At 50.6% G+C, this 24,609-nt stretch overlaps 1 protein-coding gene across 1 annotated transcript in view; it reads left to right on the plus strand.

Moving 5' to 3' along the window:
- Window positions 1-24,609, plus strand: part of RERE (arginine-glutamic acid dipeptide repeats) — a 128,184-nt gene that overhangs the window by 53,403 nt on the left and 50,172 nt on the right. Inside the window, 4 exon segments of the mRNA XM_038159560.1 lie at window positions 10,789-10,837; window positions 13,178-13,302; window positions 14,094-14,193; window positions 19,416-19,514. Coding sequence (XP_038015488.1) covers window positions 10,789-10,837; window positions 13,178-13,302; window positions 14,094-14,193; window positions 19,416-19,514 — 373 coding nt within the window.

Consider the following 24,609-nt stretch of genomic DNA (forward strand, 5'->3'; position numbering starts at 1 on the left):
TTCTCTGAACAATCAGCTGTGCCCTTTGATTTCCAGAGGTATCGTGGAGAAAAGTCTCATGAAGTGGGGGCTAGATAAGCACATAAATAATCAATATTCCGCTTGGTCTGTGGTGGATTTCCTGCTTCTGAAGCAGATCTGGATCTCTGTGCCTCAGGGCATTGCCAGCCCCTGCGTGCCTGCAGTTAGGAGGAGCTCCCTGAGCGGGGTTTGTTAGGAAATCACCCCCGTTCTTATTTCTGGGGCTTCCTGCCTCACTGTGAGTGTCCCAGTGTGTCCTGGTGGCCACGAGGGGCTGCCCTGCTGGACCTCCCTCCCCCAGGCATTTCCCCTTCCCTGGGAGTCTCCTGGAGCTCAGCCCTGGGATATCCCAGATTCAGACACCAAACCCTGAAATGCTTCTGGAGCATCGCTGGTGTCTTCTTCTGAGCAGCCCACGAGGCAAGGCCTGGGGAGGTTTTCATGGATGAGGTTTTCCTGGATGAGGTTTTACTGGATGGGGTTTTTTATGGATGAGGTTTTCCTTGGTGAGGTTTTCATGGTGAGGTTTGCATTGGTGAGGTTTTCATGGCTAACATTTTCTTGGATGAGGTTTTTCATGGATGAGGTTTTTCATGGATAAGGTTTTCCTGGATGAGGTTTTTCATGGATGAGGTTTTTCATTGATAACGTTTTCCTGGTGAGGTTTTCTTGGGTGAGGTTTTCATGGATGAGGTTTTTCATTGATAACGTTTTCTTGGGTGAGGTTTTTCATGGATGAGGTTTTCCTGGATGAGGTTTTTCATGGATGAGGTTTCTCATTGATAACGTTTTCTTGGGTGAGGTTTTTCATGGATGAGGTTTCTCCTGGATGAGGTTTCTCATTGATAATGTTTTCTTGGGTGAGGTTTTCTTGGGTGAGGTTTTCATGGATGAGCATTTTCATGGATGAGCATTTTCATGGTGCCCCTCTCTGATGTTCAGCACCCTCCCTGACCCCTGTGTTTGTCACTGTGCTTCAGTTTGGGGTTGGAGTGTTGGTGTTGGTGCCTAAGGGATGATTTCTCCTGTGAAATGGCATTTTTGGTGCTGTCAGTGGGTTTTAAACTCACTTTCTGGTGCTGTTAATTCTTCCAGCTGTTAGAGGATGACTGAGCCTGGAAGGATCAATGAAAGGACAGAGCTGAGCACTTAGTGATCAGCTAATTACTCAAATTAGCCAGCTCTGCAAAGTCAGTTTTTCTTCATTTGGATGCAGCCAGGTTTCTTTTTCTGACTCAGGCCTGGATTTTGTCTTGGAGAGGGGGAGGTTCAGCGAGAGGAGCCCAGGGGAGGTTGGTTGGTTGGAGATTTTGGAGCTGTGCTCTGCTGCTGTGAGTTGCTGCTGCCCAGGGGAGGTTGGTTGGAGATTTTGGAGCTGTGCTCTGCTGCTGTGAGTTGCTGCTGCCCAGGGGAGGTTGGTTGGAGATTTTGGAGCTGTGCTCTGCTGCTGTGAGTTGCTGCTGCCGGATTTCCTCCGCTGTGGGAAGTGAAAGTGTTTAGGGCACGTTTCAGGGCGGGCTGCTGGGGGTTTGTCAGCTCCATCTTCCACCTGATCTGCTCTCCTAAAGAGGGGTTTTGGTTCCGTGGGAGGGTGAGGAGCACTCGTGGTTGTGGGAAAGGCTCTGAAGGCTGCAGTGAGCCCTGCTGGGGGAATGTGGGACCCAGCTGAGCCCCAGCAATCCTGAGCTGGGTGTGCGAGGGGATTTCTGCATTCTGGGCTCACCACGAGAGGCTCAGAAAATCCTGCAGCGCTCTCAGAAGCAGCTCAGCGTGGTGGGGTTCTATTTCAGTGTGTTTGTATGTTTGCAGAGAAGCTATTTCTGTGTGTTTGTATTTGCAAAACATCTTGAAAAAAAGCCCAGACTGCAGAATCATCCCCAGCACTGGGGGGGATGTGTAGGACGAGGCCCTTTTGTTGGAGGACACAGAGCTCCAGGAAAGGTTGTTTTGTCCTTTCTGTGCGTTTAAAACTTGTGATACACAAGGAAATTGTGTATCCACCTCTGCTACAATGAACATTCCTCACCGCATTGTTGTACGGGAAAATGAAGGATTTTTCTGGGGCCTGATGTGTTTTGCTTACTCTGTCTTTCAAAATACAATATTTGGGGAACTTTTTATCCTTCTTTAGCCTCGTGGTAGATGGAGGCATCTCAGGAGCTGGAAAACAGAGGGATGTGTCCCAGTTAAAGCCATGTGTGCTGGAGGGGATGTTGCCTTCACATAAATGGGTACCTAAGAGCATGTTTGGAATCAGCCAGGAAATAGAGGGGTCAGAGATGCAGGAAGTGCAGGCAGGGAGAATCGAGCCTGGCTCCTCGGGTGCCAGAGAATAATATTCCTTAAATGGCAGAATAATATTCCTTAAATGGCAGAAACTACTCCTTAAATGCTCCCACCATTGACAGGAGAGCAGGAGCGTGCAGTGAGGGATCCCCCAGCCGAGACCCTCAATCCTCCATCCCTCCCTCAATCCTCCATCCCTCCATGCCCCGCAGATCCCAGCTGTATTTATCAGTGGATCCCAACTGTGTTTATCAGTGATCCCAGTTGTATTTGTCAGTGGATCCCAACTGTGTTTATCAGTGATCCCAGCTGTATTTATCAGTGATCCCTGGCTGTGTTTATCAGTGATCCCAGCTGTATTTATCAGTGGATCCCTGGCTGTATTTATCAGTGATCCCAGTTGTATTTATCAGTGGATCCCAGGCTGTGTTTATCAGTGATCCCTGGCTGTATTTATCAGTGGATCCCAGGCTGTGTTTATCAGTGGATCCCTGGCTGTATTTATCAGTGATCCCTGGCTCTATTCCCAGATCCCCTCTGTATTTATTAGCAGATCTCCTGCTGCATTTATTGGCAGATCCTTGCTGTATTTATCCTCGGCTGTATTTATTCATGGATCCCTTCTGTATTTCTCAGCGGATCCCGGCTGTATTTTCAGGTCCCCGCTGTATTAATTCACAGATTCTTGCTGTTTTTATGGATCCCCGATGTATTTATTCACGGATTCCGGGCTGTGTTTCTCAGCGGATCCCGGCTGTATTTTCGGGTCCCTGCTGTATTAATTCCCGGATCCTGGCTGTTTTTACGGATCCCGGCTGTGTTTTCGGGTCCCCGCTGTATTAATTCTCGGATCCTGGCTGTTTTTATGGATCCCGGCTGTGTTTTCGGGTCCCTGCTGTATTAATTCTCGGATCCTGGCTGTTTTTATGGATCCCGGTTGTGTTTTCGGGTCCCTGCTGTATTAATTCTCGGATCCTGGCTGTTTTTATGGATCCCGGTTGTGTTTTCGGGTCCCTGCTGTATTAATTCTCGGATCCTGGCTGTTTTTACGGATCCCGGCTGTGTTTTCGGGTCCCCGCTGTATTAATTCTCGGATCCTGGCTGTTTTTATGGATCCCGGCTGTGTTTTCGGGTCCCTGCTGTATTAATTCCCGGATCCTGGCTGTTTTTATGGATCCCGGCTGTGTTTTCGGGTCCCCTCGGCATTCGCTGCCGGAGCAGCGGGCGCGGAGCCGTTCCGGAGGGAGGAGGAGGAGGAGGAGGAAGGAGGGAGGGAGGGTCACAGCACATGCTCAGTGCCGCCGGTCCGAGGGCGAAGTTTCTGCGTTCTGCGTGCGGGCTTAGGTCACAGCACAAGCTCAGTGCAGGCTGGCGAGGTCTCGCAGCCCGCATGTGCCTCCATTTTGAGTTGGGAGAGGGGAAAAGGCAGAGTTGGGGCCGGGAGCAGAGGGCTCGGCGATCCATCCCAGCCCCCGGGCGCCTGTCACAGTCATGGACGATCCCTTCAGCCCCTGCAGGTAGGCTGCCTCCCTCCGGCCTCCCGACACCACGGCGACCGCCGCTGTCCTTCGTGGCTCCTGCCCCTGGCATCCCTGGGTGCCTCCTGCAGCTCCCGGGAGCCCTGCCGGCGGGGCACAGCCGGGGCAGGCAGCACGCTGCAGCCGGGGGCTCCCGTGCAGGTGTGCGTGCCTGCAGGTGTGCCTGCAGGTGAGGATGCTCGGGTGCTGTGCCGGGATGGTGCTGCAGCAGCAGCCACGGCTGCTCCAGGATCAGGATGGGTGGTCCCTGCTGATGGAGGGCACTGAGAGGTGTGAGCAGCAGGAGCTGCTGTGCTGTGCTGTGCTGTGCTGTCAGGCCATGCAGGTAGCCCTGGTGCATGTGATGGAGCAGGAGCTGCTGTGCTGGGCTGTCAGGCCATGCAGGTAGCACTGGTGCATGTGGAGGAGCAGGAGCTGCTGTGCTGTCAGGCCATGCAGGTAGCACTGGTGCATCTGCTGGAGCAGGAGCTGCTGTGCTGTCAGGCCATGCAGGTAGCCCTGGTGCATGTGATGGAGCAGGAGCTGCTGTGCTGTGCTGTGCTGGGCTGTCAGGCCATGCAGGTAGCACTGGTGCATGTGAAGGAGCAGGAGCTGCTGTGCTGTGCTGTGCTGGGCTGCCAGGCCATGCAGGTAGCCCTGGTGCATGTGGAGGAGCAGGAGCTGCTGTGCTGGGCTGCCAGGCCATGCAGGTAGCACTGGTGCATGTGGAGGAGCAGGAGCTGCTGTGCTGGGCTGCCAGGCCATGCAGGTAGCACTGGTGCATGTGGAGGAGCAGGAGCTGCTGTGCTGTGCTGTGCTGGGCTGTCAGGCCATGCAGGTAGCACTGGTGCATGTGGAGGAGCAGGACAGCAGCTGTGCAGCAGCACAGCGGCTCAGCAGGCACGGGCCAGGCTGATGGATCAAGGGCAGGGCTCTGGCTCCCTGTGGCACAGCCAGCGGTGTCACTGCTGGATGGAAATGGGGCTGAGGGCACCTGGGGCTGTGCTTTGGTCACACCTGTGTGTTGTCCTTGCCAGGCTCTGTCCCTGGGCTGTCCTGCAGGGCTGGGCTCACTCAGGGAGCTGGCAGGGAGCTGGGCAGGCTGTGGGTGGGAAGGAGACAGGACTGTGTGTGCTGCTCACAGTGACACCTGGGAGCAGCAGGGTGGCCCTCAGCCCTGCACACGTTGGCACTCACCTGGCAGGGGCTGGGTCACGCAGGGACAGTGGCTGCTCACCTGGGCACAGTGACACACAAGGGAAGCAGCTTCAGAGTAACAGAGCAGAGATGTGGATGAGAGGAGAGGAAGAAATTCTCCCCTGTGAGGGTGGCAGCCCTGGCACTGGTGCCCAGAGCAGCTGTGGCTGCCCCTGCATCCCTGGCAGTGCCCAAGGCCAGGCTGGACGAGGCTGGGAGCAGCCTGGGACAGTGGAAGGTGTCCCTGCCATGGCAGGGGTGGACCAGATTGGGCTTTGAGGTCCCTTCCAGCACAAGCCAGTCTGTGATTCTTGTCAGAAGCTGAGGAATGAGTGATGAATAAACCTGCAGAATTCTGCCCTTGTCAGTGCCACGTCCATGTCTGTACCCTGCCCCAAGTGTCATTCCTGCAACATCTCCTTTTATACCTGCAGAGCATAAACCAACCAAGAGCACCTCTTTCATGTGGATCACTCTGGCCACTGGCTGAAGCAAAGTCCTGCTAATGATGGCAGAGCTCAGCTCCCCTGAGCTTCAGCCTGGCTGCATCTCCTCGTGGCTAGAGAGGAGTGTCCACGGGCCTGAGCTGTGGACACATTCTTATTCCTAATAAAGGAGCTCCTTGAGTGTGTGCAGGCATCCATCATGCTCTGCAGGAATACAGGGATGTGGCAGCTTGTGTCCTCAGCACTGGTTTTAAATGTTCCCTCCTAGGCAGAAGAGAAGGGCTTGGGCAGCCAGGTCATCACCAAGCAGCTCCTCGGGTTCGTGTGGAGGTGTACCCTTGGGTTTAAAAATAAAACAAACAACAAAAGCAGAAACCCACCCTCCCTGCTCCCCCCAGGAAGGGAAAGCCCCCAAGGCCCCCAGCCCAGAGCCAGCAGCCCTGGGTGGCAGGGGGCTCAGGCTGGGGCTGTGCTGGTGCCTGAGCTGCCCCCTGCTCCCTGGGCAGTGCAGCTGGGCTCCTGCAGCCGTTCCCTCCCCGGGGACAGCTCTGTCCTGCCCTGGCTGCATGCCCAGCAGATTCTCCCTGCTGCTGCTGGGTGGTCTGCTGAGTTAATGCCACTCCAAGCAGCTGTTGGAAATTGCAGATATATCACGGGAAGTGCTTGAATATTGTCCTTTGGATAAAGAATAGTCTCTTCCCTTTGTTCTGCCTTCATTTCAGCTCTTCTTCCAGGCATAAATCAGCAGCATTACCTCTTTCCCCTTCCTTCCAATTCTTTAGGATGCAATTTGTTTTAATTAGAGCTTGTTTCCAGGTGCATGGTGGAACTGGGGATACCTTCCAGCTCCTTGCACGCTTCCCATTCTTCATGCTTATCACCTCTGACACGAGCTGTTGCCTCTGCCCCGTGTGCTGCTCAGGGAGCTGCAGATCCGTGCTGTCAGGCAGGCTCAGAGCCCCGAGGTTGATCACTGCCTCTGATCTGATGGAGCTCCATGGAAAAAGGTCCCCGTGGCCTGCCCAGCAGCTGGGGCTGTGCTGCTGTGGAGCTCAGGCTGTTGATCAGGGAATATCTGGGGATGTGGGAGGTGCAGAGGCACGGCCTGGCCACTTTAGAGACTGCACAGGAGCAGCACTCCAGCAGCACCATGCTGAGCTTGCCACACTCACTCTGCAGCGCCAGTGCTGCTGGTACAGCACACTCTGGTTCAAACCAAACTAAAATCTGGTTAAAATCACACGTGAGCAGATAAAAACCTTTGCATTATGCAGTGCTTCCCAGTAATTGATTTATTTGAACTCGTGATCAAAATGCTGGTGTCTGCCTTACCTGGAGGTGCACAGGTGGCAGAGAGGTGCTCCATGGCACGGGCCAGCAGAGCATTCCCCACCCAGGGGATCCCTGTGGGGAGAGCTCTTCCTTCCCCTGCCCTAACCTGGCTGAATGTCTGTCACCTCCACCCCACCTTTGGGCAGGGGACAGCACTGAGGACTCTCTACAGGCTTTGTTTTTTTCCTCCTCTATGAACGTGATGAAAAAACAACTTTATGTCGAGAAAGCTTTTCCTGTGTGGCTGGAGCTTGTGCAAGTGCTTCCTCCTGCAAGCAGCCCAGGGTGCAGAGCAGCCTGCAGCCCCTGTCCCTGCAGGCAGGAGCAGGCTGGAGCTTGCTCTGCAGGTGCAGGTGCTGGGACACGTCTGCTCATTCCTGCTCTGGGGTGAGCAGGGACTCAGAACCTTCCCTTATGAGCTCATCTGTCTGAAACACAGCTTGCATTTTTCACCCAGAAGACAAAATTGCTTCTGCTTTTTAAATTTTTTTTAAATTATTGCAACACGCAGTTACAACAGGTTTTAAATGAAGCTTAAGCATACAAGGGGCAAGGATATTTTCTGAGCATTAGGATATTATTAAAATGAAATTAAAATCTTGCTTAAAGAATGAAGGTTTAGGACACAGGTGAACTCAGGGACTTGCTCCTCTGAGGTCTTTAACTCAGCTTTGAGGCAGTTGAGAGTTTTTTGGTTAAAGGTTGTGCAGCCTGAACGTGTTTGTCCTTTTTGTATTTTGGAGTGTGCAGTGTTTGAACATGACATGCATAAGATAATTTTGGGTTAAAATTACAGATCCACTTGGCTCAGTATCCTGCCTCCCAACAGTGACCATAAACAGATGCTCTTGGCTGCAGTGCCAGTCACTCTCAGGCCCTGATAAACTGGTTTTTAATCTGCTGAAGTTGGAGTGCAGTAATTTTGTTCTCCCCTGTTTTGTCCCTCTAGAGATGGAACAAAATGATCCTTGCCAGATGTTTATAGAGCTGCCTCTGAAGAGCAGGGGTCTTTCATCTTGGGTATTGGATATTTGAATTAAAGGATTTTTTTTTAAAGCCTTTTCTTGGGACTTTCTTGGGAGTTTCTATTAATTTTGCAGAATTCACAAGGGTCTAGGAGTGGCTTTGCTGTGTCCCACTCTCAGTGGCTGTAACTGATTAATAATGGCTGGTTGGTCAGTGCCAGGTGTGTGACTGCAGTTTATAATTATTCTGCAACACACATATCTAACATGGGCCTGCTTTTATTCAGTAAAGCCACTGGTGTTGATACCAGGCTTCATACAGAGCCCCAAATCTCACAGGATTCATTTTTCAGTGCTACAGCTTGTTATTGCCTATTAAAAACAAACATTCAGCCCAAGCCCCTCTTTATCCTGGCTGAAGATGTGCCTTTCCCTTTCATCTTTGGCTGTATAGAAATAATGACCTTTTCCAGCTGGTTTTGGACACTTCCTTAGCTGTTTGAGGGGAGGTTTGTGGCTGGTTTAAAAACCCTCTTCTGTTGAAGCCTCCCTGTAATTTAATTTGGGATCAGCTCAGGCTGCAGAGTCGGGGATGGATGCCCGGGGTGCTTCTGTGGGTAGCACACAGTGCTGTCCTGGGTGATGTGTGGGTTCTGCTTTTGCTGTGGGGTTTTGTTGGGTTGTTTTTTAACCTGAATGGCAGCACTGAGTTATCTCAGGGGCTGGAGCTGCTGCTGGCTGGCAGAGGGTGGCTGAGAGCCCACGGGGGGAGCCCTGAGGGCAGGGTGGCCACAGCAGCAGGGATAAACGCAGGGAGCTGCACAGGAGCTGCAGCAGGGAGGGAAATGTGCATTTACTGCAGGGCAGCTCTGCTGCTGAGCTCTGGCAGTGGGAAGGGAAAGGTGAAAGGAGCAGCAGCCCTGCTGAGATGGCACCTTGTCAGCTGCTCCCTGGCCCTGCAGGGCATCCGGCCTGTGTGCTTCCATCAGGAGCCTCCTGGGCAGGAGCTGGCAGGGACTGGCACCAGGGACAGGGCAGGGCTGTGCACAAATAAATGCCCAGGGCCCTTTGGCCACGGCCCCCAGCCTGGGGAGAGCTTTGCTGTCAGTTCCCAGCCCTGCCCCTGCCCAGCTCTGGTTCTGGGACAGAATCCTGAGCCCAGAGACAGTTCTGCTGGGCTTTGGGGCAGCTTGGTGGCCGTGTCCCAGTCCTTGGTGGCACTGTGCCCATGGACAGAGCTGCCAGCTGTGCCAGCCTTGAGGAACTGGTCAGTGCTGGGGACAAGAAGGCAGGTGACAGAGAATGAAGCTGGTTTCTGTGTTGGGAATCGTGCAGAACTGCTGTGCCAGCCTTGAGGAACTGGTCAGTGCTGGGGACAGCAAGGCAGGTGACAGAGAATGAAGCTGGTTTCTGTGTTGGGAATCGTGCTGTGCCAGTCTTCTTCCCTCTCTCGTTCCCAGGGTGGGAGAGGAGAGCTGTGCCCCAGCCTGTGCCCAGTCCTGGCCCCGCTCAGCCCTGAGCTGCTGTGTCAGTGCCCTGCAGGCTGCCCTGCTGGTTCAGAGGGAGAGGACAAGGGCAGCAGGCTCCGGGGCTGCTCCTGCCCTGCTGGCTCTCTGGGCACTGCTCTGGGCGTCAGGGCGTGCTGCTCGCCCTGCTCCCCTCCTGCCTCTTTGATATTCCAGCACCGGCTCCCAGCTCCTTCCTGACCAGCCCCTGTTTACTTTGCAGAACACAACGTTGCCATGGCAACAGGTTACTTTTCAAAGGGAACATCTTGTCATTATATTTAATCCACTGCAGCTGAGGAGGACTGAAATATTAAGTTGTTGTTGCTATGGATACTGCTTTGTTACAGCAGTTTCTTTTGTGTCACATTTCATATACGGCGTTGGCTCCTTTTTTCCCTTTCCCACCGAATAAACACAGGATGCCATTCCATTCTCATTGTAATTGCTCTCACCAATATGATTTAGCTTCAGATCTGCGCTGCATTTTAGTTTCCATAGCGAGAATTTTCCTCTCCGTTTGAAAGCCATTCCTGGGGATGTGGAAGCAGCAGAAAGCACGGAGCAGATGCTGTGTCCTCGAGGAGCCGGGGGCTCTGTGCCCTTTGAACACCCAGGGGGGCTGTGGGGCAGCCTGCCAGAGCTCCCTGCCCAGCAGCTCAGCCCTGCCCTCACCTCTTGGGCAGGGGAGGGAGCACCTGGAGGTGGGAATGCTCCCAGGAGATGGGGACTGGAAAGGCACACAGGAATGTTTCTGTCCGTGCTCCATGGGGGATGGCTGGAGAGCCTCACAGAAGGAGCTGGGGGCACAAGTCCCATGCCAGACTTTGATTTTAACTTTGCAATCACAGGATGGTCCAGCCTTGGTTCTTCAATGTCTGTTTATCACATTGAGTGTGGTGCAGCTGAAGAAATTGGGAGCTGGGGGATGTTTGGTTCTTCCTGTCAAGCTGAAACCAGCCCAGGGCTCAGGGTGGGCACAAACCCTGCGCAGGAACGTTGAGAGCAGGCATGTGCATGGCCTGAAAATGAATTCTGGGAGGAAAGGAAGAGCATCAGCGTTTTCTGTTGTCAGCTTCCCCTTTGCTCCTCACAGCTGAGAATTCTGACACCTTGTAGTAACCTGGTATTTAATGTATGGCTTTGTAAATAGAAAATTGATTTCCTAGTTCAGTCATTTCCTTGCATAGCCTGAAAACAAGAAAACAGTGTCAGGTTGTCTTGCAAAAATATGCATTGGGGGAAGACATTTTGACGTGTTCTGATTGTTTTCTGGAGGCTTTTGGCTCATTTTTGGAGTGGATTTGTTTCCTGGGAGGGTGGCACTGTCCCAGCCCCTGCCCCCTTCACAGACCAGGTTACTCAGCACAGCTGAGCACATCCCCTCCTGTCCTCTAAATATTCTGTTATTTCTGCTCCTGCTCCATCTGCATTGGAAATGCAGTGACAAAAAAGAGTATCACCCTGAATGTCACTCATTGCAATTCTTTCTCATTGCTGTTTTTCCTTTGTGCCTTAGGAGGCTAAACAGTACCCAAGGTGAAATCAGAGTGGGACCCAGCCACCAGGTAAGGGCTTTTGTTTGTGTTCAGTATCCAGGGAGGCTCTGGCCTCTTGATGCTTTAAAATTGCATGTGTTCAGACACAGGAGGGGTTTTAGAATCCTCTTTAGGTGACTCACTGCAGTGAGTTCTTTAGCCTTCCTCAGCTCAGATTTTTCTGTGTCACATGTTGATATGTTAATGATTTTCTGTAGCACAAGTGCTATGGGGTTAATTCCTGGGTAAGATTGAGGGAATGTGAGTAACTGCTGAAGTTAAACAAGGGCTTTAAGTCACTGGGATTGTTAAAACAGAAACTGAGGGAGCTGCTGAGTGTGTTCACTCACTGGGAAGCAGAATAAGGTTAAGACTCTAGATGTTCCTGGTATGTTAATTCTAATTTGAGAGAAATCCTTCATAAGCATTGGAAATAATCTGTTCTTAAAGAGTATTAGCATAGAGCTTGCTCTGGTTCCTAGGGCCAGATCTGTCACTGCGGGCTGGGGCCTCTCCTGTTCCTGAGGAATTGACTTTGTAGTGTCCGAGTGCTGGAGTTCTGCATCCAAGTGATGAATATTCATTCAGACCCTCTTAAAAATCTTGTTTAAGAACTAGTGAAAGTAAATATTTATGGAACCTGATGTCACATTCTTGAGGATGTTTTGCCTTCAGAGGAAAAAAGTCCTTGGCAATTAAACCTGTAGTGTTCTTTGCAGTAGTCATAACAAGAGTACTGTAAATGATACCTTCCAAACAACTTTCATCTCAAATTGCCATCTAATATTTTGGCAGGCATTAGTCACCCTGCTCTAAGGTGTAATTACCACGTGCATTTATGGATGGGGAAGAAGGTCCATTGATTTAGAATACTGTTGATTCTGGCTTGCCTCATGTTTGAGACTTCCACTGTTCCCTCGCTCATCCTTGCTTGTGACAAATGTCACCAGTGACACCCCCTCAGCGAGCAGCCGGTGGAGGCAGCAGGATCCAGAGCCTGAGGTCCCAGCAGGGGTTCTGCTGCCTCTGGAGCCCTCATTTTCCCTCTGCTGTGCACAGCACAGGTGTCAGAGCTGTTGGCTTGGGCTTTCCTCAGTGACACTGACCCTGCCTGTGTCCCCACAGCAGCAGGGACACCAGAGGACACAAGTGTTCTGTAGGATTGCAGAGCTGTGAGAATTCACCTCCCTCCACCGAGTGCTCTCCTGGGACAGCTCCTGGCTCCAGGTGACAGCCAGGGAGGCTGGGAGTGCCAGCCCTAGAGGTGGCACTGGGCTGGGGACAGGGTGGCCACGGGTCACAGCTTGGGCTTGATCATCCCGGAGATCTTGTCCAGCCTCAGAGCTGCTGTGAGGAGGAGGAGGAGGCTGCTCCTGGGCTGGCTGCAGTAACTGAGCACGTTCAGGGGTGCAGGAGGCTGGAGGTGGGCTGGTGCAGCCCCCTGCTTGCTGGAGTGCCTCTCTCACAGAAACCCCAGGGCTGCCTTATCCCCTGCCAGAAGAGACTTCAATGACATTTTCCCAGGCAAGAAGTAAAATAAAGTAGAGATTAAAGAGCAGAACATGAAAGACATCTGAACCTGTGACTTGTAATTACTGGTTATGTATAAATGTTGCCTCTCAAATACGTTTAGCGTTGTGAGTATAGGAGGTAATTATAGGGCTTAAAAGCTGTTTCTGAAGAGGCTCTCAGCTATCTCATCTCAGAGCAGGAGATGACTAAAGATGCTAATTGGGTCTCTGGATAGAGTGTAATACTTATTTAGAGGCAGTGTTCATTTTGCTGAGCTATCTCCCTTTCAGGAAATGTCTTTGTTTCCCTTCAGAGTTCCAGTGATTTACCGAGCATTTCGTTTTAAACTTGGTGTCACATCTGTAGGGTTCCTTGCTGATTTCAAATGGGACCCATCTGGTAGCTACCTTCCTGCCTTCCTTCATGTGTGTTCTGGGAGGGTTTCAGCCTGGCAGGCAGCAGCTGGATCAGCATCCCTGTGGCAAATGCAGCTGCTGAGTCTGAGGGGCTCTGGACCTCCAAGCCACGGGGCTGTGCAGGGCCAAGTGCTTTCCTTCCCATCTCTGCTGCTCCTGTGTACAGAAGGGCTCCACTGGCAGCAGGCTGAGGTGGTGTTAGCCCAGAATTACCCTCAGGAAGGTCACTGCCCTTCTGAGGAAGGAGTGCTGGGTGAAGGGCATGGGCTGGGCTCGGTGCCTCGGCGTCCTCTGAGTTCTGAAGCTTGGAACAGATCCTTCACCAGCCGTTGTCTGAACACCTTCCACCTGCCAGATGCCGCTGTTGCGGAGAACCTGGGCTCCTGTGCGTGCTCCTGAGGCAGGAGCAGCTGCCATGTGTGTGTGTGCCCTGGTTTTGCAGGCCAAGCTCCCTGACCTGCAGCCCTTCCCGTCCCCGGACGGGGACACGGTGACGCAGCACGAGGAGCTGGTGTGGATGCCAGGAGTCAACGACTGCGACCTGCTGATGTACCTGAGGGCGGCCAGGTGAGTTCAGGCACCTGCCTGCTGTGCCTGTGGCCTGCTGGGCTGGGGCTGGGCAGGGCTGTGCTGGCTGCAGCCCCTCCTTCACCCTGGGATGCTGGGGGTGCTGGGGGCATCAGCTGAGACGTTGGGTTTGAGGCAAAACTCTCAGATTTGGGCCAGCACAGCACCCTCCATCATCTGTGGCTCTGGAGGTGAAGTGCAAGGGCAGCGGTGTGGTGTGGGAGGGGTGACAAGGGAGGAGCTGCTCTGGGACAGCAGAGGATCCCTGCAGGGAGTCAATCCCCTTGGGAGCTCCAGTTTGCACTTCAGCTCTTCCCTGGTGGGCTCAGCAAGCCACTGGTGGGCTTCGCAGTAATTCAGAGTCTCAGTAAATTATTTGCAGCTCGCAAGAATTCACAGGCTGGGGAATGTGCAGTTTCAGTCAGTTTTCTGACATATTAAAACCAAGATGACAGCACAGTTTGCTGTCTGCTGAGACTGTTCTCCTGTCTGCAGGTTTCAGCTTCTGTAATCCTGCTCAGGCTCTGCTCCTTTGGCAGCGCAGACTTCTGGCTGATGAAAGCAAATTAGATTGGATTGTAATGCTGGATTTATTCTGTGTGCTGGGGTGACTCAGCTTTGCAGTTTTGTGGTGCCTTATTTGCTGCACAGTGTCGCAAGGCCCCGAATCCAGGAGTGGAGGTGTAAACCCGGTGTAAACCCTGTGGAGGTGTAAACCCGGTGTGTGTGCAGGGCTCTGTGGGTGCCTGCAGCACTCACAGGAGTTTCCCCCTGTCCCCCTGGCTTTGCAGGAGCATGGCAGCCTTTGCAGGGATGTGTGACGGGGGATCCACGGAGGATGGATGCGTGGCTGCCTCGCGGGACGACACCACCCTCAACGCCCTCAACACCGTAAGTGACCCCAGGGAGAGCAGCCCCTCCTGCCCCTCCTGAGCCCCCCGGAGCAGGGGCTGCACCCAGGCTTCAGCCAGGCCTTGGGATCACGTTTCCTGGTGGTTTTCAGAGCTCTGGGCTGCAGAAGTTCAGCGATGAACTCGTGGGTGGTGCCTCAAGGGTGACCCCAGGGAGTGTTTTTGGGAGGCTGCTCAGGTCAGGGCCACCAGCTGGAGCTGGGACTCGCTCAGCCGCCCCTCAGCTGGCTGCTGGGGTCTGGTCTGGGTTTTAGCTGGAGCTGGAGTGTCTGCATTCTGCACAGGGAAATGCTCCTGTGTTGCTTTCCTCGGGATGGAGGCCCCCTGAGTGCCTCAGCCCTCTGCACTTGGCTGAGCTGTCCCTGACATCTTCTCAGAGACTTTCTGTTAAGGTCAATAATCATTAAAGAGCTTTTGGAATTGGAATTTCTTTCCCCTTATCTATAATAATAGCCTAATGCAGAAAATTCATTTAACTTCCCTGCTTCTCTATCTTCTTTAATTACTCCCTTTAATCGCTTGGCAGCCCGAGGAATCTGCAGTTGCACTTGTGGAGCTCTTGCTTCTGAAATTCGATTAGTCCCAAAATATTTTGGTTTTGTTCTTCTGGTTCTTTTCTCTTTGTGTGTCTAGTGCATGTCTATTTTAGGAAATGCTTTCCTTAACCACTTTGAATTTTTCTAGAAAAGAGTTTCCTTATAAATAATAGTTCTGTCAAGGATATTTTAAGAAACTTTGACTTATTTCTGACACCCTGCTTTTTTGACTTTAAACAGTTTAGACAGCTCACCTGTTGTCCTGAGAGAATGGTACCTCTTTTGTCTTTCAGTTCACCACCTATTTAAAAGAGATCAGATTTATCTGATAAATGATTTGTGAGCCTCTTAACCTGCACTAAGTTGTGTCTTTGTTTAGAAATTACCATATGCAACCCAGAAGATGAATGTAAAAGAAAATGGTGTGCTATGATTTCTTATTATGGAAATCCAATAAACTTCAGGGTAGCACTCCACATAAATCAGTCTTGACAAGCTCCTTTGCTGCTGTTTTATTTATGTAATAACAGGTGCTGTAAGCCCCCAGAATGATTTATTGTTAATTGTGCCAGATAGAAATGAAGATCACGGAAGGCACAATGCAACATACAGACATCACACACATGTATTTATATCCCAGCTCACTGAAAGGATTCTTCACTCAGCATTCCAGGTGGATTCCAGCCCCTGGTCCTTTGTTTGGCTGTTGCTGCCACACTGGTCACTGTAACCCTTAGGCAGGAGATGGAGTTTTCATCTGGAGTTTGCTGCCCTCCTGATGCTGCTGGAGGAGGACACAGCAGCTCCTGCAAGTCTTTCCCTACAATAACGGTGCAGAAATGATCCCAGAAAGCTCAGCCTGCTCTGGGGGAGGTGGTGCCAGGTCTGCAGTGCAGGGAGGGTGGAACAAGGGGAATGCTGAGCCCAGGCCTTGCCCTGCTGGCAGTGCTGAGGAGGGAGAGCTGGGGGAGGTCTGGGAGTAGTTCCTTCCCCTCCCTCCTTCCCTCCTCTTTGCCTCCAGACTGATTTAGCACCAGATGTGGTTTAAGATCCTTTCTGTGTCCACACCAGTGCAAAGCCAGGAACTCATGACCTCTCTCATCCTTGTGCCTGCTGGTCAGAGGCTCTGCAGTGCTGCTCCCGGAGATCCCCGGCCGAGCAGGGCTTCATCCTCTGCTTTGTGCTCAGGTTCGACAGAGCTGCAGAGGAAGAATTCACTCCCAGAGGTCAGCCTTGCCTGGTGCTCTGTGCAGCAGCAGAGCCTGCAGCAGGCCCTGGGGCAGGCAGGCTGTGGAACTCAGAATCTCTGGGGTTTGGTGCGTGGTTTTGCCGGGGAAATCACAGCCAGCCACTCCTATTTGTCCTCATCAGATGGAAAAATAGCACCACTGAGGCTCGTGTAGTGCCCCATGGAGGAGAGCCCAAACCATGATATGCTAACATTGTGTAAATCTCTCTTTACTAATAGTGGTGTTGTGCCTTCTCATGGCTCTGCTGCATGGGAACGTGTCATTATGAGTGACAAACATGACAGGCTAATCTCAGAGCAAGGAAATTCACTTCTAACTAAGATGTCACCCAGACAAATTACTCCCTGTTTTAACTTGCCCTTAGACCAGATTTTCTTGTTCATTAACTACAGACAAGGTTGAAAGCATAAAAAAAAATATTTAAATATATGTTAGCATTTCTCCTTATGACTGGCTTTCCTGGTGGAGGAAGTTAATGAGCAGCTGCTCTGCTGGTTCACAGAGGCAGGGCCAGGCTCCCTGCCCAGGCCTGTCCCAGGCTGCAGCCTCCTCAGTGCAGGAGACAGTTCTGCCACTGCAACTTCCATTCATCCTCATCCTCGCTCTTCCAGGCAGGTCAGAAAGGGCCAAAACCCACTGCTGTGGCTGCTGGTAAAATTCTGGGGGAGTATGCCAAACACTGCTGGTTTTGAAAGGCGTTTTTCAAGCGCTGTGGGAAGTTTTGCAGGTAATTGGCATTTCTTGCACTGGCCGTGCCTGCAGTGCCCCAGAGCTGCTCTGCAGCTGCATTGGGGCTGTTTGGCACCTCCCTGGCAATGCCAGTGCAAAGTGGCTGCATCACAATCATCAGCCTTGTTAATCTTCAGCAGCAGCTCTTCAGATGCCTGAAACAGATTAGAGCTGGGGGAAGGAGATGGGAGTTGGGGGTTTTTTGTTTCTTTTTAATTTTTTTTATTTTGTCTGATACCCAAATTATACCCTAAAGGGCACTTGGGGCTCCTTGCTGGGTTTTAGAAATGATAGTAATTAAAAGGAGCATATTCTGTCTTCATAGTAGGGCAAGAAGTGCATAGCTATCCACAGCTCACTGAAATTTGCTCTGCTGCTGAAAGAAGTGGCCCGAGTGACATTTTGTATTAAATCAGGTGTTGGGTTGGAGTTGCCACACCCAAAGATGGAGCTGCTCGTGGCAGTAATTGCCATCCTGCTCCTCCTTTTCCTCCTCCCTCATCTTGGGGTGTGATTTGTCCAGGACACGTCACCGTGCCATGGAAGAGCCAGTCTGGAACTGGGGAGCTCTGGAATTCCAGGGCTGTCCCATCAAAGTGGGTTTGGCTGCACAGCCCCTGCTGCTCTAAGGTCAGCCCAAACCAGGCTGGGCCTCTGGTTCTGAAGCAGTTCAGTAAAACTCCCATGAGACTGCAGCAGTTTTTCCTTGGAGAAGAAGGCTCTGGGATCTCAGCGCTCCTAATGGACTGCAATTATTTAATGCTGAGCCCTGAACGCAGCCTGCCTGGGCTGGGCTTTTCCAGGCAGAGCATAATGGCTGTAATTGCCAAAGGAAGCCTTGCTGGAGCAGGAGCTGCCAGATGCAATGGCACTCTGCTCTAAAAAGGTCACAGCAAAGGGACATTTAAATTAAGTTATAAATTACAATTGAAGAACAATATTTTGATGAGCAAGCCCAGAGATGTCAGCGCTGCAAGATGTAATTCATGGGTTCATTACAGACTGGAGGTGCCTGACAGCTGAGCCATGCCAAAGGAGAATTTATTTGCAGCATCACCCAGACAGCAATGGCAGCTCTGCTCAGGGGCTGCAGTGGGAGCTGGAACCGTGTGGGAATGTGCAGCCTTGATGGGAAATCCCTTCCCTGGGACCTGGCTTGCTGTAGGAGCAGGGTGAAGGAGGCTTTTGGGCACGTGCACATCCAGAATTCTGCTTTAATCCTGGCCAGTGGGGCAGAAGTTGCTGTGTTTTCTGTTTCGAGGTGCATTTGTGGTGGTTCCCTTTGTTGCAGTTGTTCACAGATCGAATCTCACGGTGGTGCCAAATTTGGATGCAGAGTTAGTGCTGAAAATGGAGATTCTCTGGCTGGCTGGACAATGATGCAGTGTTTATAGAAATACCTGGAGAAGTTCAAGCAGAAGTTAATGAAACCAGCACAGTCATCATTAGCTGTTATTTATACTCTGAATCTTGCCAATAAAGGGCTCAGGAATACTAAATGGCTGCAAGTAGAGAGCAGAGAATGAGCCAGCCTGGGACATGTAAATTTAACTCCAGCACTTAGAGAAAATATTTTTCCTTTCTGCTGCATTATTCTACTCTTGGCATTTTTAAAACATTTTTTTTCCACTCCCACCTGCTAAAATTAACATTTTTCGGGAGACTCCAAGCTTGTGTTGTGTTTTCACAGGGGTCTTCTCTGCTCCATGGCTCTTCTGTCATCTGTGCTGTGTTTGGGGTCGTTATTAATGTCATTACTTGCCCAGAAATTCATCCCATATAATCTGTGGCTGGTCTGGGACAGCCTTGCTGGCCTGTAAACTTCTCTTTTTCTGGAGTAGGTGCCTGCCAGTCCAGGCTGTTCTTTCTGGGCTTGTCTGGTTTGTTCTCCCTGCAGACTGAGCTGCCTGGGCAGTGGGGCTGCCAGGGAAAAACACGTGTTGTCCTTGAGGCAAAAGCAAGATGCCCTCCAAGTTACAAAGAGGCTTTGGCACTGCTGCTGTTTTGGGAGGGAGCAGAGAGGGGAGGGAAACAGGAGCTCCATTCTGCTCAGCACTGTCACATCTCCTGAGTGAAAAATCCTCTAGGTAGTGGCATGCACAGAAAAGAGGCACTTGCAAGGTGAGCTGGCAAAACAAACAGTGCTTTTTGCTTTGAGATGGATTTGTTCCCAGTGCTGGAGTGCAAACAGGGAGGAGGATTAATGTGTACCCAGCAGAAAAGGCAACATCTTATTTTCATGCCTGTAAGTAGGCATTGCATGCCATGGGAGCCTTAGAACTATTTTCTTTTAAGTTGTTTTTTTAAAATGTTTTTTCTCCTGCTGACCATAGGAGACTGGAGCCAAGTTGTGTGAAGTACAACCCATCATGTATTAATTTTTATTTTGTCGTGGCTGACATCACAGTGAGCCCTGTGAGTGGGAGGGAGCAGTGGGGCTCTGGGTGGAACATTCCCTGGGCCAGGGGCAGGGAGGAAGGGGCATCCCTGCTCGGGTCAGTGCTGCTGCTTCCCCTGCTGAAAGCTCAGTTACCCCTCAGGTTGTTTACATCTCACTCCACACACCAACAGTAAAAATAATTAGGCAGAGAACACCTCATGTGGCTCCCTGCAGTGGTTTTCTCCCCTCCAATATCAGATCACTGCTAATTCCTTTGCATGATCTATTTGTCTTCTTTCTTTTTCAGCTCCATGAAAGTAACTACGATGCTGGAAAAGCCCTGCAGCGCTTGGTGAAGAAACCTGTGCCAAAGCTGATTGAGAAGTGTTGGACTGAAGATGAAGTGGTAGGAAATGATTTATCTCCTCCAGCCTTTATGGTTCACCTTGCTGCTCTTGCTTTTTTGTGTTGGTTTTATTTTTTTTCCTAAAGAGGTTCTCTTTATGAGCAGGAAGAGGGCGGGTGTGTAAATAACAATACACATGCATGGGTATAAATGAAAAAACCTGATCCAGGGCGTGACAGATTAATTGGCAGGAGAAAAGTTTGGTTGGTTTTTTTTTGTTGGTTTTTTTTTTTTTTTGGTTTTTTTTTTTTTTTTTTTGTTTTGAATGGGTCAATTTTTAACTGGTTAAGTGGTGAAGTGTTTAAAGAAGTAAACAAAAATAAAAATGTGATCTTGTTAAGCTACTAATAAAGCTGGCATGGGCGTTAGGAAATAGAACTGATTAATGGAGGAAACTTTCATGTTCTCTTAGTGGCTTTAATTATTCAGGCAGTGGCTGGAGAGGTTTTTTAAGCTGTAGGTTCTCTGCGAGGCTTTCAGGCAGTCCTTGCAGTGCACGACGTGTGCTCTGCTCTCTCCTCATTTAAACCTTCCTGCAGGAGCTGGGGGAGGCTGGGCCAGCCCAGAGCCCCTGTTTGGGGCTGCTTCCAGGCCCAACAAAGCCCCTTTGTGGCTGCCAGGAGGGAGGGAGGATGCCAGGGCAGGGGCAGAGCCTGGGGCTCGCTCCCCTGCTCAGTTCTGCTCTTACCCCAGGAGGGAGCTTTGAGTGGGGACTGAGTGCTGGAACCATCCTTGCTGGGCTGAGTTTGGGTGGAGATGGCTCCAGCCTTGCTCTCTGCACACACCCAGGGGTGCCCTGGGCCAGCACCTCTCTTTTTCTCCCTGTGTAGCTTTTTTCTCCTTTTTTTCCATCAGCTGCCCTGAGCTGGGAGTGCTGGAGCTGCACTCAGGGCTCTGGGTGATCCACCCGTGTTAAATGAGAGAGAATTGAGCCTCACCAATGGAAAAAACCAAAGTTTATTGAAAAGTGAAGCATTAGTGCAGCCTGTGAGCACAGAGTAATGATCACTGACTCCATAAATCATTGTCAGCCCCAGCTCATTTTATCATATTTGTTCTTGTTCTGCTCCATCCAAGTTTCCAGAAACATTTGGCAGCCCTCCAGGCTGGGCAGAGCCAGAGATCAAACTGTGCTCTTATTTATAGACAGCAAAGCTCCACCTGCACAGCCTCAGAGCCTCTTGGTCCCTGCAGCTCCAGCCCCAAGCAGCTCTGCTGCATTCTGGAGCATTCTGGAGCATTTTGGAGCATTTTGGAGCCTTGCAGGGGAAGTTTCCTTATTGCAGCCCTGGGAAACCGAGGGGAACTCTGACCCACAGGGTGCTAAAGCTGCAGAGGAATTCTGCACTGAAGTGTTGCTCAGAAAATACTGAGGTGTCAAACCCTAAGTCTGGCCAGAACAATGAAACTGTGCTGACAGCATTAACCCTGTGTGTGCCCTTCCTCTCAGGGGGCAGGGATGTGATGGGGGATAATCCCAGAGAGTTCTGGGGGAAATGGAGACCAGCTCCAATCCCTGTCCTTATTTGGGCTAGATTTGTAATAAATCTCTCCTGGCAGCCCAGCAAAAGTGGCTTACTGAAATGTAAATACTTAAATCTAAGTTTGCAGTTGGATAAATAAGCAGATCCCACACCTGATACAGAGCTTTGGTCAGTTAACCTGAATAACAGTAATAATGATAATGATAATGATAATGATAATAATAATAATAATAATAATAATAATAATAATAATAATAATAATAATAATAATAATACCAGCACATTTAAAACTTTTTTTGTGGACTCAGCTGCCCAAAGACAAAGCCTTTGTTTTGGCTCTGCTGCCTGTGTCCAAGCTGTGAGGTAGGAGCTGCTTGGCAGTGTCAGACCTGATTGAAACAAAGGATGGGAGTTGTGTGATTGTTGCTGCTGCTGCTGTGGCTGCAGATGTTTAGATGGAATTAAACAGAGGATAAAATTGGCCACTGATTGAGTTACGTGAGGGCTGTGTGAACATGGAGGCCGGGCTTTGTTGTTCCCCTCGTGCCTCTGAACCTGTGGCTATTTTTAAAGCTTTTTTTGTCCCAGTATGTAAATGCAGAGGCCCAGGGTGAGAGCCAGCCCTGCACACAGCCTGGCAGGGTGTGCAGGGCAGCTCCAGCAGCTGTTTCCTGTTTTGAGGGCTCCTTCCCCACCTGACAACATCCATTTCCAGCAGAGCTTTGATGGGCAGGGCTTGCTTTCTCTGCTGGTGCTCAAGAATTCGCTGCTGTGGGCAAGGTGCAGCCATGGTCACATTTGCTGCCTGACTGAGGCTCCTGAGCTCACACGACCCCTCCAGCAGCATCTCCTGCTGCCCAGGGGCTGGATGGAGGAGGGGGATTGTCTGGGGAGAAGCCAGCAGCAAAGTTGTCTTGGTTTAAAGGTTTAAATCTCCTCTCAAACCCAGCCCAGGGGGTCAGAGCAGTGAGCTGTGCTCTGCACCTCGTGGTCACCTCTGAAAATGCCCCTGAACCTCTTTGCCAGGTGTGGGGTTTTGGGTGCAGGCAGCCAGAAATCCCCCTGGGGATGGAATGGTGCTGCTCTGCTCTTCCCCACTGGAAATCCCTGGTGGCTGCTGTGGCAGTGGGGTCTGGAGCCTCGAGGGGGTCTGCAGTGCCTCTGCTGCCTCTGGTGCCTGCCCTGCTGGCAGAGTTGAGATCCCAGCCCTGGAGCCAGGATCGGGAGCTTCTCCAGCTGAGGTTAAATGAACATCCCCTGCTCTGGTTCCAGCAGGAGCACCTCCCAGGACAGACTGTCCTGATACAACCACCACGAAAAATCCTGGGAGAAAATCTCTGCTAAATGGCTTTTGTGCTCAGTGGTGTCAGTGCAGTTCTGAGCCTGCCCTTGCTCCAGGTGCAGAAATGAGCTCCCATTTGGGATCAATAACCTATCAAAGGGTGTCGTTTATACAGGACACAGTGATCATCTCTAGTTTGGGAAGGTTTTCTGCTCTGGAGTGCTGGCAGTGTGAAGGAGAGGAGCTGACTGCTGCTCACCCACAGCCCCTTTCCAGCTCACGCTTTCATCTCTTCATTCAGAATGTGCTTTTTTCTCTCTCTTTACCAGAAGTTCTAACAAAATCAATAGGGCTTTCAGGAGACAGAAATCCGAATCAGAACTGCAGGAACCTCCAGTTTATTAGGTTTTTAATTAAACATGATGAACACATTTTAAACACCACAAAGGCCTGGGGCTGAGCTGCATCTAATCGAAACAGATTAAGTCACCCAGCCACACTTGGGTAGTTATTAATTCTGTTTATTTATGCATGCTTGCTGCAGGCAGAGCTTGCTGCTGCTCTGCTGCAGTTTATTGCACGGGGATGCTCTCCTGCATGGGGCTGTGCTCCTCATTAGCATTCAGGTGTTGATTATGAAGAGCCAGTGAGGCTTAATTGAAGCACCTTTGGAACTCGGGGCTGTGTCTTCCCAGGCTGAAGGAGATCTGGGTGAAGCTTGAACATTCTTTGCTGGGCAATTGCTCCCTTTTGCTCTACACTTTGCTCCATCCGTGTTAAATTCTCTAGAGGAAGTTGCCAGGAGTTCCTTAGGAAGGTTCTGTCACCGTGTGCACCTCTGTGACATCCCTGGTAACTGCCTTTTATCCTGAAATATTCTGCCTTTTAAATATTTTACGTGGCTCTTGATGTCGAGTAGTTGAGGTAAACAGCCTCCATTCAAACAACCTCCTCCATTTATGTGCAGGGGTAGTTAATCCTGGCTGGTGCTAAATCTTAATTGGCCGTGTACATCGATTTACAAGTTCATAAATTTTAAAATATCCACACCTGGCTTCAGCTTAAACTCGTTTGTCATAAAACACAAGTGGAGAGGCTTCTGCCAGAAAGGACAAGATACAGCAAACTGCTTTCCTAATGTGTTTGCAAGTGTTTGTAATCCAGTGTGGCAGGTCAAGGAATTACTTATGCAAAACCCACAGACTTATTTGCTTGGCTTCTTTGCCTGGAATCATCCTCAAACGTCTCATCCACCCTTTTTGGAGTGGATGCTGATGAAAACATGGTTCCCATGTTCTGCTTTGGAAGCATGGCTCTTCGGATGTGCTGGGAGACAGAGCTGCTCACTGGGGCTGAAACACCACGGGTTTTATTTATGTTTGTGTGGCAGCTCCAGAAAATGGAGCTCAGAGCCAGATTGAAACAGAATCTGGAATGGGTCAGGGGAAAGGAATGATGAAGGGTGTTGGAAAAGCTGAGCAGCATTGCAGGGCTGGTCCTGGAGGGAAAGGTTGAGACCCCAGGTACTGCTCAGTGCCACTGTTGTACCCACAGAAATAACCAGCGAGGGTCCCACTCAGTGAACATTGGCTGGAATTCAGTGATCCTGCCACGCCTGCAAGTGTGAGACTCAGCAACAACTGAAACTCAGCTGAGCACTGAGATAAAAACCACCAAGCTCAGACTGCTGTGGCCTCGTAGGAGCTGTGTTTTAAGAATAAATAAGATTTCAGCTTAAGCACGTGTGGGAAGGTCTTGTCTGTGTTTTATTCTAAGAACTCAGAGTGGAAAAGAACCATCAGCCCTCGCAGTCAAAAGTGACCAGTGAAGGATGAAATTATTCTGCTTGGGGGAAAAAGTTGTTATTTAAAGGTTGCATAAAATTATAGTTACTGAGTAGCTGGCAGGTTTACAGAATGCTGAGGTGCAGTACAGCTGGGAAATACAAGGTGTATTGCAGCTCAGAAAAGGGAATTTGGTTTAAACACGGGTTCCTAGATGAAAGATAACAATCTTTTGTTTGTGATTAACTTGCATCAGTCTTTGATCCAAGGCCTTGTTGAGAGGGATCAATACTGCACATACAGCACCGAGTTTATTGTCAAGTCCTTTTGGAAATAAGGCAGTGAATTAAAAATCAATTATACGTGCAGAAAAGTTTGTGTAGGGCAATCAATTCTGTCCTTTTAGTTTGCCAAAAGATTCCATTGTTTAACCAGCTGTGAAAAGGAATGAATTTTAAAGGCCTCCAGCAAATGAGGGAGCCCAGAGGGGCGGGGGCAGAGATTAAAAAAAAATTATTTCAGCATTTCATGTGGAGCAGAGGCTC

Source organism: Motacilla alba, chromosome 21 (assembly GCF_015832195.1).
Source record: "Motacilla alba alba isolate MOTALB_02 chromosome 21, Motacilla_alba_V1.0_pri, whole genome shotgun sequence".
Lineage (NCBI taxonomy): Eukaryota > Metazoa > Chordata > Aves > Passeriformes > Motacillidae > Motacilla > Motacilla alba.